Source organism: Hippoglossus stenolepis, chromosome 5 (assembly GCF_022539355.2).
Source record: "Hippoglossus stenolepis isolate QCI-W04-F060 chromosome 5, HSTE1.2, whole genome shotgun sequence".
NCBI classification, from domain to species: Eukaryota; Metazoa; Chordata; class Actinopteri; order Pleuronectiformes; family Pleuronectidae; genus Hippoglossus; species Hippoglossus stenolepis.
In genome coordinates, this window is record NC_061487.1 from 930328 (window position 1) to 946131 (window position 15804).

General features: G+C 40.6%; 1 protein-coding gene across 1 annotated transcript in view; it reads right to left on the bottom strand.

The window, feature by feature from the left end:
- The window catches only part of cfdp1 (craniofacial development protein 1), a 40696-nt gene extending 25106 nt beyond the window's left edge, over window positions 1–15590 (bottom strand). The window contains exons 1-3 of the mRNA XM_035157059.2: window positions 15398–15590; window positions 574–700; window positions 196–424 (exon numbers count right to left, since the gene is read on the bottom strand). Of these exons, the coding sequence (XP_035012950.1) occupies window positions 196–424; window positions 574–700; window positions 15398–15464 (423 nt within the window). The 5' untranslated portion in view covers window positions 15465–15590. The remainder of the gene's footprint in view (window positions 1–195; window positions 425–573; window positions 701–15397) is intronic.
- Between the last annotated feature and the right edge of the window lie 214 nt (window positions 15591–15804).

Genomic DNA, 15804 nt, shown 5'->3' on the forward strand with positions numbered 1-15804 from the left:
ATCCCTTGCTGTGTTCTCCCATCGACTTCTGCAGATTTTCTGCGTACTTTATAGCAGGGGGCTCTCACTCGGACATTTGTGTTCATGCTTACACTTGATCCTGAGAAAATGCGGAGGATGTCTAGAGTTCACTGTATGTCTAAAAGCAGCTTTAGTCATACATTTGGGTTTAGAATATACACCAGGTATCTTTACCTTCTGTATGGTACTTGACTGTGCATTATCTGTGGATTGTTTGGGTCTGGATCCAACATCAGACAGGAATCTCACCCAGAGGTCATCAGATTTTTTCTTCAGTTTCTCTTCAGCAACATCCCCTTCCCCTCTGGGTTTGACCATCTCTTCCTGTGCTGGATGGGACTCTTGTGCTTCACCTCCATCCCTTCCTTCCATCTCGATTTTTAGTACTCCTTTCTTCCTCTTTCTGTGAATTGTATATTTCAAGGACCTCAGTGAATGCAAGTCTTTTTGATTAGTACCACCTACTTTTAATAAGAAAAGCCAAAGATTTCTCTTACTTTACTCTAATCAATTATTAAACACATTGAGGAGAGTCAATGAAACCACATTCACCTCATGCTGATGGCCTTCTTCTTCCTTTTTGTTTTGCTGACATCATCAGGATGTGGTACAACATCATCTGCGTACAGAGGGTCTTCCTTTAAACACTCATTAATGTCATCCTCGCTTAAATTATCATCTAAGGAGAAAGAAGAATGAGAAGAACAAGTTAGAGAAATTGAAGATCAAATTAAGGAGTAGGATGATTTCTATTGTTTGTATGTATACAGTGAAGGAAATAAGTATTTGATCCCTTGCCACTTTTGAAAGTTTGCCCACTGACAAAGAAATGAACGGTCTATAATTGTAATGGTAGGTTTATTTTAAAAGTGATAGACAGAATTTCAAATACAAAATCACAACATATAAAAGTTATAAATTGATTTGCATTTGATTGAGGGAAATAAGTATTTGATCCCCTACCAACCAGCAAGAATTCTGGCTCCCACAGACTGGTTAGATTAGTCCTCTCACTTTAAGAAAGTACTCCGAATCTCAACTCTTTATCTGTATAAAAGACACCTGTCCACAGAATCAATTCATCAGATTCTAACCTCTCCACCATGGGCAAGACCAAAGAGCTGTCTAAGGACTTCAGGGACAAGATTTTAGACCTGCACAAGGCTGGAATGGGCTACAAGACCATTGGCAAGCAGCTTGGTGAGAAGTAACAACTGTTGGTGCGATTATTCGGAGGGGAAGAACCACAAAATGAGCATCAATCGCCCTCAGTCTGGGGCTCCACGCAAGATCTCGCCTCGTGGGGTATTGATGATCATGAGAAAGGTGAGGGATCAGCCCAGAACTACACGGGAGGAACTTGTTAATGATCTCAAGACAGCTGGGACCACAGTCACCAAGAAAACCATTGGTAACACACTATGCCATTGTGGATTAAAATCCTGTAGCGCCCGCAAGGTCCCCCTGCTCAAGAAGGCACATGTACAGGCCCGTCTGAAGTTTGCCAATGAACACCTGAATGATTCAGAGAAGGCTTGGAAGAAGGTGATGTGGTCAGATGAGACCAAACTCAAGCTCTTTGGCATTAACTCAACTTGCCGTGTTTGGAGAAAGAGAAATGATGACTATAACCCCAAGAACACCATCCCCACCGTCAAGCATGGAGGTGGAAACATTATGCTTTGGGGGTGTTTATCTGCTAAGGGGACAGGACGACGTCACCGCATCGAGAGGAGGATCGACGAGGCCATGAAACGTGAACAACCTTCTTCCCTCAGCCAGGACACTGAAAATGGGTGGTGGATTGGTCTTCTAGCACGACAATGACCCAAAACATACGGCCAAGGCAACAAAGGAGTGGCTCAAGAAGAAGCACATTAAGGTCATGGAGTGGCCTAGCCAGCCTCCGGACCTTAATTCCATAGAAAATCTGTGGAGGAAGCTGAAGCTTCAAATTGCCAAGCGACAACCTCGAAACCTTAAGGATCTGGAGTATCTGCAAAGAGTAGTAGACAAAAATCCCTCTTGAGATGTGTGCAAATCTGGTGACCAACTACAAGAAATGTCTGACCTCTGTGCTTGCCAACAACGGTTTCTCCACCAAGTACTAAGTCATGTTTTGCTAGGGGTTCAAATATTTTTTTTCACACAATCAAATGCAAATCAATTTATAACTTTTATATGTTGTGATTTTCTGGATTTTTTTATTTGAAATTCTGTCTCTCACTGTTACAATAAACCTACCATTACAATTATAGGCCGTTCATTTATTTGTTGACTTACAAAATCGGCAAGGGATCACATACTTATTTCCTTCACTGTGTATATATATATATATTAGGCCTGTCAAACAATTAACATTTTTAATCAGATTAATCACCATTTCTAAATGCCCGAAAAATCCCAATTTTCTATATATATTGTTGTGGGAACGGAAGGATAAATGACAGAAGCAGGATATATACATTTAACTTTTTTTTTTTTTTATTGATGGCAAGTCCAAATGATAGAGTTATTAAGATAAAAAAAAATCTGAACCTGAACCCGAACCCATCTGCAGAAGCAGTGTTGTGCCAGTTCACACTTAAAAAGAACCAGTTCCAAGTTCAGTTCACACTTAAAAAGAACCAGTTCCAAGTTCAGTTCATGCAGATGAAAATGAACTAGTTCACGTTCATAGTCCATTTTTTATTGGGATGATTTACAGTGCCTTGCATAAGTATTCACCCCCCTTGGACTTTTTCCCATTATGTACTGTTACTAACTGGAATTCAAATAGACTAAAATAAACTTTTTCCCGTTTGATCAACAAAACATGCATAGTACTTTGGAGGTGCAAAATAAATTTTATTGTGACACAAACAATAATGAGAACAAAAAAGTTGACATCTGTTGGGTGCATAAGTATTCACCCCCCTGTGTCAATACTTGGTAGAACCCCCTTTCGCTGAAATTACAGCTGCAAGTCTTTTGGGGTATGTCTCTACCAGCTTTGCACATCTAGAGATGGACTGATTGGATGGAGACCGTCAGTGAACCGCAATCTTCAAGTCTTGCCATAGATTCTCTATTGGATTGAGGTCTGGGCTTTGACTGGGCCATTTTAAGACATTAACATTCTTTAATCCAAACCATTCCTTTGTAGCTCTGGCTGTATGTTTAGGGTCATTGTCCTGCTGGAAGATGAACCTCCGCCCCAGTCTCAAGTCTTTTGCAGACTGCATCAGATTTTCTTCAAGGATTTCCCTGTATTTGGCTCCATCCATCTTTCCCTCTATTCTGACCAGTTTCCCTGTACCTGCTGAAGAGAAGCATCCCCACAGCATGATGCTACCACCACCATATTTCACTGTTGGGATGGTGTGCTCAGGGTGATGGGCAGTGTTGGGTTTTCGCCACACATAGCGTTTTGCATTGAGGCCAAAAAGTTCAATTTTGGTCTCATCTGACCAGAGCACCTTCTTCCACATGTTTGCTGTGTCTCCCACATGGCTTCTGGCAAACTCCAAACGGGATTTTTTATGGATCCCTTTCAACAATGGCTTTCTTCTTGCCACTCTTCCATAAAGGCCAGATTTGTGGAGTAGACGACTAATAGTTGTCCTGTGGACAGATTCTCCCACCTCAGCTGTGGATCTCTGCAACTCCTCCAGAGTAACCATGGGCCTCCTGGTTGCTTCTCTGATTAATTTTCTCCTTGTCCGACTCTTCAGTTTGGGTGGACGGCCTCCTCTTGGTAGGTTTGCGGTTGTGCCATATTCTTTCCATTTTCTTATGATGGATTTTATGGTGCTCAGAGAGATGTTCAAAGCTCTGGATATTTTTTTATAACCTAACCCTGCTTCATATTTCTCCACAACTTTATCCCTGACCTGTTTGGTGAGCTCCTTGGTCTTCATGATGCTGTTTGTTCAGTAATGATCTCCAACAAACTCTGAGTCCGTCACAGAACAGGTGTATTTATACTGAGATTAAATTGCAGACAGGTGGACCCTATTTACTAATTATGTGACTTGCAAATGTGACTTGTGAATGCAATTGGTCGCACCAGATCTTTGTTAGGGGTTTCACAGTAAAGGGGGTGAATACATATGCACTCAACACTTTTCAGATTTTTATTTGTAAATAATTGTGAAATCCATGTAATATTTCCCCCCACTTCCAAATGATGCACTATTTTGTGTTGGTCCATTACATAAACTCACGATGAAATAAATTTTAATCTGTGGTTATACCATGACAAAATGTAGAAAAGTCCAAAGGGGGTGAATACTTATGCAAGGCACTGTAGGTGACAAACGTACGGTCATGTGTTTGGTTATGAATCGATGGAGTCGGATCATGTCTGCGTGTCGCTCCGCTCATTTTAACACTGAGTCCTGACTGTGAGCGTCACGTCTCGTGTTGTACTGAGCACAAAATGTTGAAGAGTCATTTTCATGATGTTTAAATGCAGCCTCATAAACTCTGGAGCGAGGCACTAAGTTACTTCATGTACTGATCAGGTCCTGATAACTAGTGATGAGTGTTAGTTCAAGTGAGAGCAGAGTGGAGGAGGACACAGAAACTCCAGCTCTGTACAAACCAGCTGCAGCTTCTGCTCTGATCATGACGCAGCGGCACTGATCACTGAGCAGCTGTGACCAGATAAACTCTGTATTTCACTGTTCTTCTACAAAGTCACTTACCGGCTGCTTAACGTGAACAAGCTCTGATCTCACTGCGTGTGTCGCTCTGAGCGAGTGAGTGGGGGCGGGTATGGGTAAATGGAGCAGGTCATTCTGCGCATGCGTTACAAAAATGTACGCGTTAATTCCACAAATTAATCATCCCGCGCTAATGCGTTAATATTGACAGCCCAAATATATATATATACACACACACATAAGGGATGCAAAATCTATATCTGCCCGATATATTATCGGCTCGATAATGGGAATTTTATATTATTATTTATTTATCGGAATCGGAAATTATCACAGATAAAACGTCCGCATTTGGTCATACATCTGTCCCTGTCCATACCAGCGTGATGAGTTGGAACTGAAAAATGCGTTGCCGTTGTGAAGTTTGTCACTCTTTCTGAGAGCAACTGCCGTGTCCGCATCGCTGGCTGCGACGAGCCCCACATTGGGTGCCACTGTGGCAAAAGACCATGCCACCGGGGTCTGCCACACACAGCCAGAGACAGTACTGGTGCTTTTCAGCATCTTTATTAAATTAACCAGGTGAAAACATAAACTTACAAACTCTTAAACTTAAAGCTGCTGGTCACTAGCTTTGCAGCTCAGTATTTTATCTGAATTACTATTTCAATACATTGACATGTCATATTTGAGATGTCAAAATATTTAATAAAAATTCTTTTGAAGGAGAAATTTTCCTCCTTGACCTAAAGTTGTTTGAATTTTTCTGATGTACTTACATATAAATGTATCCATATTTTCTTACTATGTTTTGCAATTTTACCCTCAGGTGTGCATAAACTAAAGGCTATGAACTTCTTTTTAAGAAACGTGAAATTATTATCGGTATCAGCCATGTGACGCGTGAAATTATCGGTTATCGTATCGCCCGGAAAAATCCATATCGTGCAACCCTAATATATATACACACACACACACACACACACACACACACACACACACACACACACACACACACACACACACACACACACACACACACACACACACACACACACACACACACACACACACACACACACACACACACGTAGGTAAAAGTCTTCTTGACATTGAGATCTTGAAATCTTTTAGATTTTCCAAGATAGACCTGGCCAAAAATTTTTTCAACAACAAATACAACAGAAAAACACAGCTGTCAAACACAACACAGGTACAAACTTCATCTCCTCACGCAGAAATTCAACAACCTGAGTAATACAGTCAGCTGTGAGATACACAAAAAGCAGCATGCAGAGGGCAAATATGCTCTTTGAGTTGAGCTTTGCTGGATTTTGCTCATGTAAGTAAATAGTGCTCTCAATGATGAGTTCTATATATATCGACCTGACTTTTGACAATTTGGGGGTGGAGAGACATTGGCCCTCTTGTAATTGGTCGCTTTCAACGCAACCCCCAACTACGGGGACATCCGTGTATAAACAGCCAGTTAATAGCTAGATGGACGTAAACATAGGAGTTTTTAATATCAAGGCCAAATAATATTTGCTTCAATGGGAGCAAAGAAACTATCTCTTCATAGCTGTGTGATAACTTGTCGAGGTCTACGTTTGTTATTAGTCTTTGTTGTTTTCTTGTGAATCTAAAAGGTACAAGCTCAATGGCTCATTAAGATCCACAGAGCCAAATACTCACAACAGTAGTGCTGTTACTACAAAGGCCGACGTTCTTAGACATCACACACACACACACACACACACACACACACACACACACACACACACACACACACACACACACACACACACACACACACACACACACACACACACACACACACACACACACACACGCACACGCACACGCACACACACACGCACACGCACACGCACGCACGCACGCACGCACGCACACGCAGGCGCAGGCAGCTGTCTCAGCCTGCTGTTCAAATGGTGTGTGTGTGCGTGATATCAATCTGTCCATTTAGGAAGCACAAGTGATTGTGAATAAATTTCACCTGCTTTGGTGCGAATGAAAGTGACAACAGGTGCAATGGAGAGGCAAAAGCAAGACAACCCCCAAAAAGGGATTGTTTTGCATACGGCGGCCACAGACAATTGCTCTCTCCTTATCCTTACTGAATTATTCTTTCCTATTTTTGTATTCCTCAAGTGGGACCTGTGCTCACAGCCCAGCACCTTGCAGCTCAATTGGCATTCACCAGAGAACACCAGAACTGGCAGCTCCGCCACTGGTGGGCTGTTCTCTTTACAGATGAGAGCAGGTTCCCACTGAGCCCATGTGACAGGCATGAAAAAGTCTGATACACTACGCTTGGACTCTCTTGAAAACTCCCTTACTCTTGTGCAAAAGGAACAATCAGCTGTTGCAGAGAAAGTAGAGGGTCTTCCAAGGGCTTCAGGCTACAAACAGCGTTCTCCGCTGGAAGGTGAACGACCTGGAGAGCCGCTCAACACAATTGAATCTGAAGATTGTGGTGGTCACAGAAGGTGCGGAGAAAGGGCATCCTACGGCTTTTGTGTCTGAACTGAAAACTTTTAGGCCAGACTGCGTTCTTCAGCTGGTGGAAGTGGATAGAGCCCACCATATTCCGAAACCTCGACCGACATCAGAGGGAGAACGACCACGGACAATTGTTGCAAAAATACACCGCGACCAGGACAGGGAGCTGATATTGCGATTATGTCGGGAGAGAGCACCCTTGAAATATGACGGTGCACATATTTCCGGATTATACATTAGAGGTGATTAATCAGAGACAAGCTTTCGGTAAAGTCATCAAGACACTCCACGAGGCTAACGTGAAGGCTATTCTCCACTTCCCTGCAAAGCTGTGCGTTGATCATAATGGAAAGACTACAACGTTTACTTCAGCGGAGGATTCAGAGCGTTTTGCAAATCCAGCTGATGCTACAAAACCATGTACTGGTAAATCCAACAGAAGTGAGCTGCAAGATGGACTAATCGGTTGGAAGTTGTAATAGTCTGAGTCTGAGATACTGTTTTGATAGGTTGATTAAATACAAGTCTTTTTCTTTTTTAAGCTGAGCAAAAAGGCTTAAATGTTGGTTACCACATTGGTTTTGAACGTGTGTGAAGTCGTGGTAAATCCACATTGCTGCTTGTTGTTTCCCTAAGGAGATGGGGGCACGGCTAACCTGTTTGGCTTAAAGGTCGGTTAGGGTGGGACTGGGGTATGTTATATATAAAAGACTGGGGAATGTTTCAAATATTATTTAAATGTGATCAGCCTACTGTTTGTGTTATATCTGTCCTATATGTTTGCTATGACAGGGAGGCTTAGAAATACTCTTACTTCTGATACGGGAACAATAACATTTGTTACTTGGAATGTAAAAGGTATGGGAGGTCAAGTTAAGAGGGGGAAGGTGTTCTCACACCTGAAATCTCTGTATGCTGACACGATATTTTTACAGGAAACGCATATTAAACCTTCTAATCAAAGTAGACTCAGGTCAAATTGGTTTTCAAAGGTTTATCAATCTACATTTTCATTGCTATTTTGTTTTAGAAATCTGTACCATTTCAATTATCTCTCCTTAATACCGACCCTTGTGGTAGAGATGTGATCGTCTCAGGAAGCATCAATTATATTCCTATCACTTTCAATTTAATACCTGATCTGAATTCTACTAACTTAATTATAGGGGGTGACTATAATTGTTAGTAGGGATTAGGGTTGTGCGATATTAGGAAAACTAGCGGTATCGATAATGTTGTTTAATATCGCGATTACGATATTACTTATAATTACTATTACTAATAAACATAAACAGTCCCTGGCTATGGACGCAGAGACCACAGACAGCTCCACAGCCGGGAGAAGGTGCACAGCCTGGTCACAGCGCCACCAAGCAGACACCAGGGAGCCATAGACAGCTCCACTAAGTCCACTTACAGTGTTAATGTGGGTCTTTTCTTACATGTTTGGACCGTGAAAAGAAATTTTACAGTCTTTAGCGGCTCTGTCAGTAATTTACTGCTTCTCTGTGTCTCTATCATTCGCTCTGTGCACTGCGCCGACCGAGTCAAACCAAACGGAGCGCTCCCCGCTACCTCCTCCAGCTCCGTGTGTGTGTGTGTGTGTGTGTGTGTGTGTGTGAGAGAGAGAGGGGAAAAGAGCGAGCGAGCGGCTGATGAATGCGCTGCTCTGAAGAAAGATTTCACTCATTAATAAAAGAATCGATCATTATGTGATGATCAGTGTTGATATTGTGGCGACAAACAAATCAACTTATAAACTGTAGCGAGTCAGAGACGTCAGCGTCGGAGGAGGCAGAGCGAGATTTGACAGAGGAGCGTTGCTCCGTCAAATATCTGTTTTCAAATTTTCTGTTTTCTCTCTATTCTCTTCTTATTATCTTCTTCCGCCAATGATTCACTGACGGGAAACCCCGTCAATGATCGGAATCATGGAGGACGGTACATGACTTAAGTATAAATAAATAAAAAAAATAAAAATGCATAAATAAATAAGGAAATACCCCCCCACCACCACTTACTCCCTCAGAGACACACGCACTGAGATCAGAGCTCGTCACCGTGAAGCAGCCGGTCAGTGACTTTGTAGAACAGTGGAAACAGTGAAAACACGGAGTTCACAGCTGCTCAGTGATCAGCGCCGCTGCTTCATGATCAGAGCAGAAGCTGCAGTTGGTTTGTACCGAGCAGGAGTTTCTGTGTCCTCCTCCACTCTGCTCTCACTCTAACTAATAAACACTCATCACTAGTTATCAGGACCTGATCAGTACATGAAGTAACTTAGTGTTTGTTTGATTCCAGAGTTTATGAGGCTGCATTTAAACATCATGAAAAATGACTCGTCAACATGTGCTCAGTACAACACGAGACGTGACGCTCACAGTCAGGACTACTGACACCTAAATCATCCCAATAAAACATAACCTTAACTAACCCTAACCCTCTGAACTTGAACTAGTTCATTTTAAGTGTGAACTGGCTCAACACTGCAAACAGCTACTGGATAACAGTCAGCATTGAAAGGCAGAAGTAGTAGGACTGGATCATCACACTCCTGTGAACAATCCGGCATGAGACTGAGGTTAGGACCGCCTTTCTCATTAGCATACGGACACAGAAATTGCGGCCAAATATATTGACATGCAGAGCGTGAATGAGTGGCGCATGGATCATCATTATCGATAATACTCGATAACGTGAGCTTGCACATCGTTAAAACAACAATTAAGATATTATCATGGACGATATATATATCACACATCCCTAGTAGGGATGCACAATATATATCGGCCCGATAATGGGAATTTTATATTATTTATTTATTTATCGGAAATTATAGCCGATAAAACGTTCGATAAATACATATGATGTGGTGGCCACACACAGTCATAGTCTGATAGATGCCGAAACGACGTTAGTTTTACCACGGACATATGGACCTCAGACGTCAGTCCAGATAGTATGGTTACTTTAACAGCTCTGTGGCTGGATGATGTTTTGTAGCCGAGGGTTTATTTCAATTATACTGCGAGGCATTACTAGACGAAGGACACAAAAGATGTGTGGGTGAACCAGGTCAACATATCCTTTTATTTCTTCTTTACACGTCAACTCCTCTCTCTCCAGAACAAAACCACTTCCGTTGGTGACCCTTCCCAACAGACACGCTGCTTATGACAGTAAACCCAAACCAACCTTCCACAATAAAGCAACTAAACGAAATAGCTTAACATTTCCATATGAGACATTGTTGCATGCACTCTCATACAGCAGGCGGTCAGTTCTATAAGAGCCTTCATTTTTAATGAAAGATGCACTTTATAAAATGTTTCAATTAATTTAATAACTGACATTTCTGCTCAGAGATATTTTCAGTTCATTTAATTTATTTTGAATTTTTAGGCAAAACATTTGATAAGATTTATGTTGCATGAAGGCAAAAGTATAGAGAAACCTTCCTCACACGCATGCACTAAAAGTACATAAGCGATCCTCAAACTTTTTCCTTTTCTTTATTGAGCATAATATTTCATGTGCTTTTGTCAGTTTTTATCAGGCTTTCAGTTTTATAATAGCCTTTATTTTGGAATGCACATTATTTTATCTGAATTACTATTTTAATACATTGACATGTCAAAATATTTTATTTAAATTCTTTTGAAGGAGAAATTTTCCTCCTCCACCTAAAGTTGTTTTAAATTTTCTGATGTACTTTGTACTACGTACAGAACTGAGTCAGAACTGTTTTAGTTGTGTTAACAATTGAATATTAATTCATCCATATTTACTATATTTTGCAATTTTACACTCAGGTGTGATTAAACTACAGGCTATGAACTTCTTTTTAAGAAACGTGTAAAGCATGTTATTATTGGTTATCGGTATCGGCCAGAAAAGTCCATATCGTGCATTCCTAATTGTTGCTAGATCCCTATCTCGATCGCCTTTCCACAAGCCCTCCGCTGTCTATTAATTCAGTGGGCACTTTGAATAATTTGATAAAATCATTTAACTTAGTAGATATATGAAGGATACAGCACCCAACTGATAAAGAATATACATTTTTCTCACATGTGCATAAAACAGATACCTGCCTTAATTATTTTATCATTGACTCTAAGCTGATCTCAAAAGTATTACAAACAAAATATCAGGGAATCTTAATCTTTTTGTTTATCATTGATAATGGGTCTGTCTCAGATTCTATCTTAAGGGGGAAATGATCTCAAATGAAGCTTCGAAGAAGAAGGAAAGGCAGAAACACCTTGCAGAAATAATGGTGCTGCTCTCTGAAACAGAGAAGGCATACTATTCCTCTCTGTCCATGAAAGATATATATTACATTACAAAATTGAAGAGTGAATGTAACATAGTTTTGAGTGATCAGGTTAACAAGCAAATATTTAAGCTGAGACAAAAGCAATTTGAATTGAATGACAAGCCAGGTAAATTGTTGGCCAGGCAGTTGCAGGGTGCACAGGCAAGTAGGTCCATTCTTAAACTTAAGTCTTCCACTGGTGAAACTTTAACTAATCCATGTGATATAAATGAATACTTTAGAGAGCTATATTCAAAGTTATACACCTCTAGCTGTAATGCATCTGATGAAGATATCTAGAAATTCCTGGATTCTGTTGAATTACCTAAAATAAGTGACTCTGCTAAACTTGATCCTGATTCAAATTTTACTGTTTGTGAAATCAAAGAGGCAATAAAATAATTTCCAAGCGATAAGGCTGCAGGTCCAGATGGGTTCGGTGCACAAACAGTAACTGCTACTGCTAGAACGATTAAACATTTAATAGCCGATGAGATATTTCCACAATCTTTTTATGAGGCCAATATTTGTCTACTGCTCAAGAAAGGGAGGGAAGATTTAGATCCACTGGCATATAGACCCCTCAGTCTATTAAACTATGATCAGAAAGTAGTAGCAAAAATGATGGCCACTAGGCTGGGCAGGCAAATATCCTCATTAATACATCCTGATCCAACGGGCTTTGTATCTGGCATACTTTCTTTTTTTAATACTTGGAAATTATTTAAAATAATGTATACAAAACAAAGTAAATGATAAGCCTTATTTTGCTAGATGCAGAACAGGCGTTTGATCAAATTTAATGGAGATATATGGAAGCCACATTGAGACACTATGGATTTGGTGAATTTGCTATCACTAATAAAGATGCTTTATGCTTGTCCTACATCTGCCATTCTCACTAATGGGAACAGGTCATTACCTTTTAACCTGAAGCATGGGACAAGGCGGGGCTGCTGTGCCAGTCCTCTGCTGTTTAACTTAGAACTAGAGCCTCTGGCTAGTAGTATAAGGCCGTAGATATACTTGCTGTTAACTACGCATACGTGTGCGCATGATGAGCATGATGGTAGGGGCAGTGTAGCGGTAGTATTAGGGAATGTGACAGGGTCAGGGGTCAATGGGCACAAAAGCAGCGACAACAATGGCGGAAAGTTTTGAAGACAAGCTTATGGACCAAGTCGCCATTACCTAAATACAAACATTATTATTATTATTATTACATAAATAATCATTTTGCATCCTATATGGAGCTGAAAGAAACCTTCTCCCTTCCTCAGGCTCACTTATTCCGTTACTTACAAGTTAGACATTTTGTTAAAAATAATCTAAAACATTTTGAAAACCCACCAAAGGAACACATCCTAATTCTACATAGATTATATTATTCCAAAGAAAAAATTATATAATGTATCCTAATGTATTTGATATTTGTGACAGATGTAAATCTTAAAAAGACACTCAAGGCCACACCTTTTGGCTTTATCCTAAGATTGTCCCCTTCTGGCAGGTATTCTAAAATGTATGATCTACAGATGCACTTTACTTGGGTGTTGTTGTTTACCTTTCACAACCACTATTCATTTTGGTATGGAATTAATGCAAAAGTATTGCAATTAAGTCTAAAACCAGAAATCTAAATTCTTGTTCAATGTTCATACACTGCTCAAAAAAATTAAGGCTACACTTAAATCACATACAGGATCTCAAAGAACGACATTTTATATTCATCAATTGATTTCAATTTGAAATCACTCATTATCTACTCACCACTAAGCCAGTGGAGGGGTGGGTGACGTGTTTGAGTCCACAAAACTCTTCTGGAATCTCAGGGGTAAACAGCGTTGCAGCCAATTCCAACACAATTAAAGTCAATTGTGACCTCTTCTTCAGACGTAATAAAACAGAAAAAAACCTAACATGCCTCCACACTGCTCGTGTGGTGTCATCCAAGTGTCCGCAAGCCCCGACATTAAAATTCAACTCGAAAAGAGGTAATTTAATGTGTTTTTTAAGCCTAAATGTCCACTGATAGCCTCGTCAGGGGCGCGTTCACTTACCCATGGGCACCTCGGACCACACACACTCTCCCCCAAGGACACACGTGGGGTGCGTATTCGTGTGGCTACATCCGCTAGCATCGCCACTTCTGGTAGTGGACTTTTAGGCTTAAAACATGGTGTAAATTATGTCTTTTTAAGTCAAATATAATTGTTGGGGCTTGCAGACACTTGGATGACACCACACGAGCAGTATGGAGGCATGTTGTGTGTGTTTTCTGTTGTTTTATTACGTCTGAAGAAGAGGTCACTTTGGCTGAAACGCTGTTTATCCCTGAAACTCCTTAAGTGTTTTGTGGACTCAAACACGTTACCCACCATCAGCATTGGGTTGAGTAGATAATGAGTGGATTTTCATTTTTGGGTGAACTATCCCTTTAATGGCACTTTGTCACTAACTTTGGTTAAAGACACAAAACCATCCAGAAGGGATGGAGCAAAAACCTCCAGCTCAGACCAAGATAGAGAGGACCTCTTTGACACAGGACTAGCTGTCTTAACCAATGCAACCAATTTTGTGGGCTTCTTATTCTTATTCAACGCGTAACAATTAGCAACAATATGCCCTTGCCTTTTCCAGTAAGAATACACCGTTTCCTCTCTGCACTTACCATCTACACTTCTGTTATACCGTCTTTGGGAGGAACAGAAGAACCTGCAATTTCCTCTGAATTATTATCATTAAATCGAGGCGACACAACAGATTCCAAGTCAAAACTGTATTATGTGTGAGAACATAGTCATGTGCAAGTTTCACAGCGCCAGACAACTTGGCAGCTTTTTGCAAGTTAAGGTAAGTAGCAACTCACTCACACAGACAGTTCTCAAACGCTTCTATCAGCACTAAAGCTTTAAGATCATCGAAAGTTTTAACTCCTGAGCTAAGCACCAACGATCAAACAATGCCTCCTTCTCACGAGACATATGCAAGGCTCTAGACTAACTTTTTTCATTGGTTGCAATGGTTTGCAAAACTTTTTGATTTAGGCGCACCACCACAAAATTTAGGTGCACCAAAATTGTTTTACTGCACCTTTTGGCACCACAATAATACACATATTATACCTTTTCTTGACTAGGGCTGGGTACGCCACTGACTTCCCAAATCGATGCAATTCCAACTTAGGCAGTCTTGTTTTGATTTCCTATTCGAGTCAATTCAATATAGACTCACTTAAGCACATTTCATTGCAAAATACCAATTTTGCTTTGTATATCAGCTCTTAGGTTTGTATTGTTTATTATTAGGTTACTATTCCAGCGTTTCCTCTAGAAGTGTGTGTGTGTGTGTGTGTGTGTGTGTCCACTCGTTTCTGTCGCTCTTCACATACAAACAGACAATCACACGTATTTAGTTATTCATCAACTGTGTCAGACTATGACTCCGAATTCCTCAGCAGAGTATGAAAGGTGGTTTGTATTGTTATAGCCACAAACATGTGGCTTGCACTTGTCCATATTACGTGCCACCTGAAGTTTTTTCACTTTTGCATTACTAAAACTGCACAAGTGCTCTGTGTAAAGTGTAGAGAACAGTAGGTTTTAGGAAGTTCTATCAACATCATCACATAAATCGTACCTAATGAAACCCATATAAGATAATAACCCTCGAAATGAGTGACTATGAAATCCAATCTCCAAAAACGATTTCAGCACATATTCCAAAAGTACGAGCCATTATGATAAAGGGGTACTTCTCCCGTTCGCTCCATATGTGCCTGGGATGATCTCAGGTCATCATCCATCAGCACAACAATGACCGTCAGTAGAATCCTCGGGTGATTTTCCTGTAGCAACTAACCAGTGTTTTGTATAGCGCCAGTTCTCACCTGATGGGACGTAGTCTGCGTCCTCATTAGACGAATATCCGTCAGAGTCGTAGTCACTATAGTTCATTATTGTGCATTAAAAGCCTCTGACTGATAACGAAGAAAATGAAACCGACCGAAATCTAACAAATTCTTCTTCTTCTTCTTCTTCTTCTTCTTCTTCTTTTTCTTCTTCTTCTTCTTTTTTTTTTCTTCTTCTGATGTTGAACGGCGGTTGGCAAACAACTTATCGGTGGATTACCGCCACCTTCTGGAAAGGAGTGTGAGTCAGAATGGATATTTACCTAAATTCTGTTTTAGACTCCTGTGTTTTTTAGAAATCTGAATATAATATATCCTGCATCACCTGAGTCCCTCAGTAGTATTTCTCTTTGACTTAATGTTAAACTGTTTCTTTGGAGTGAGTT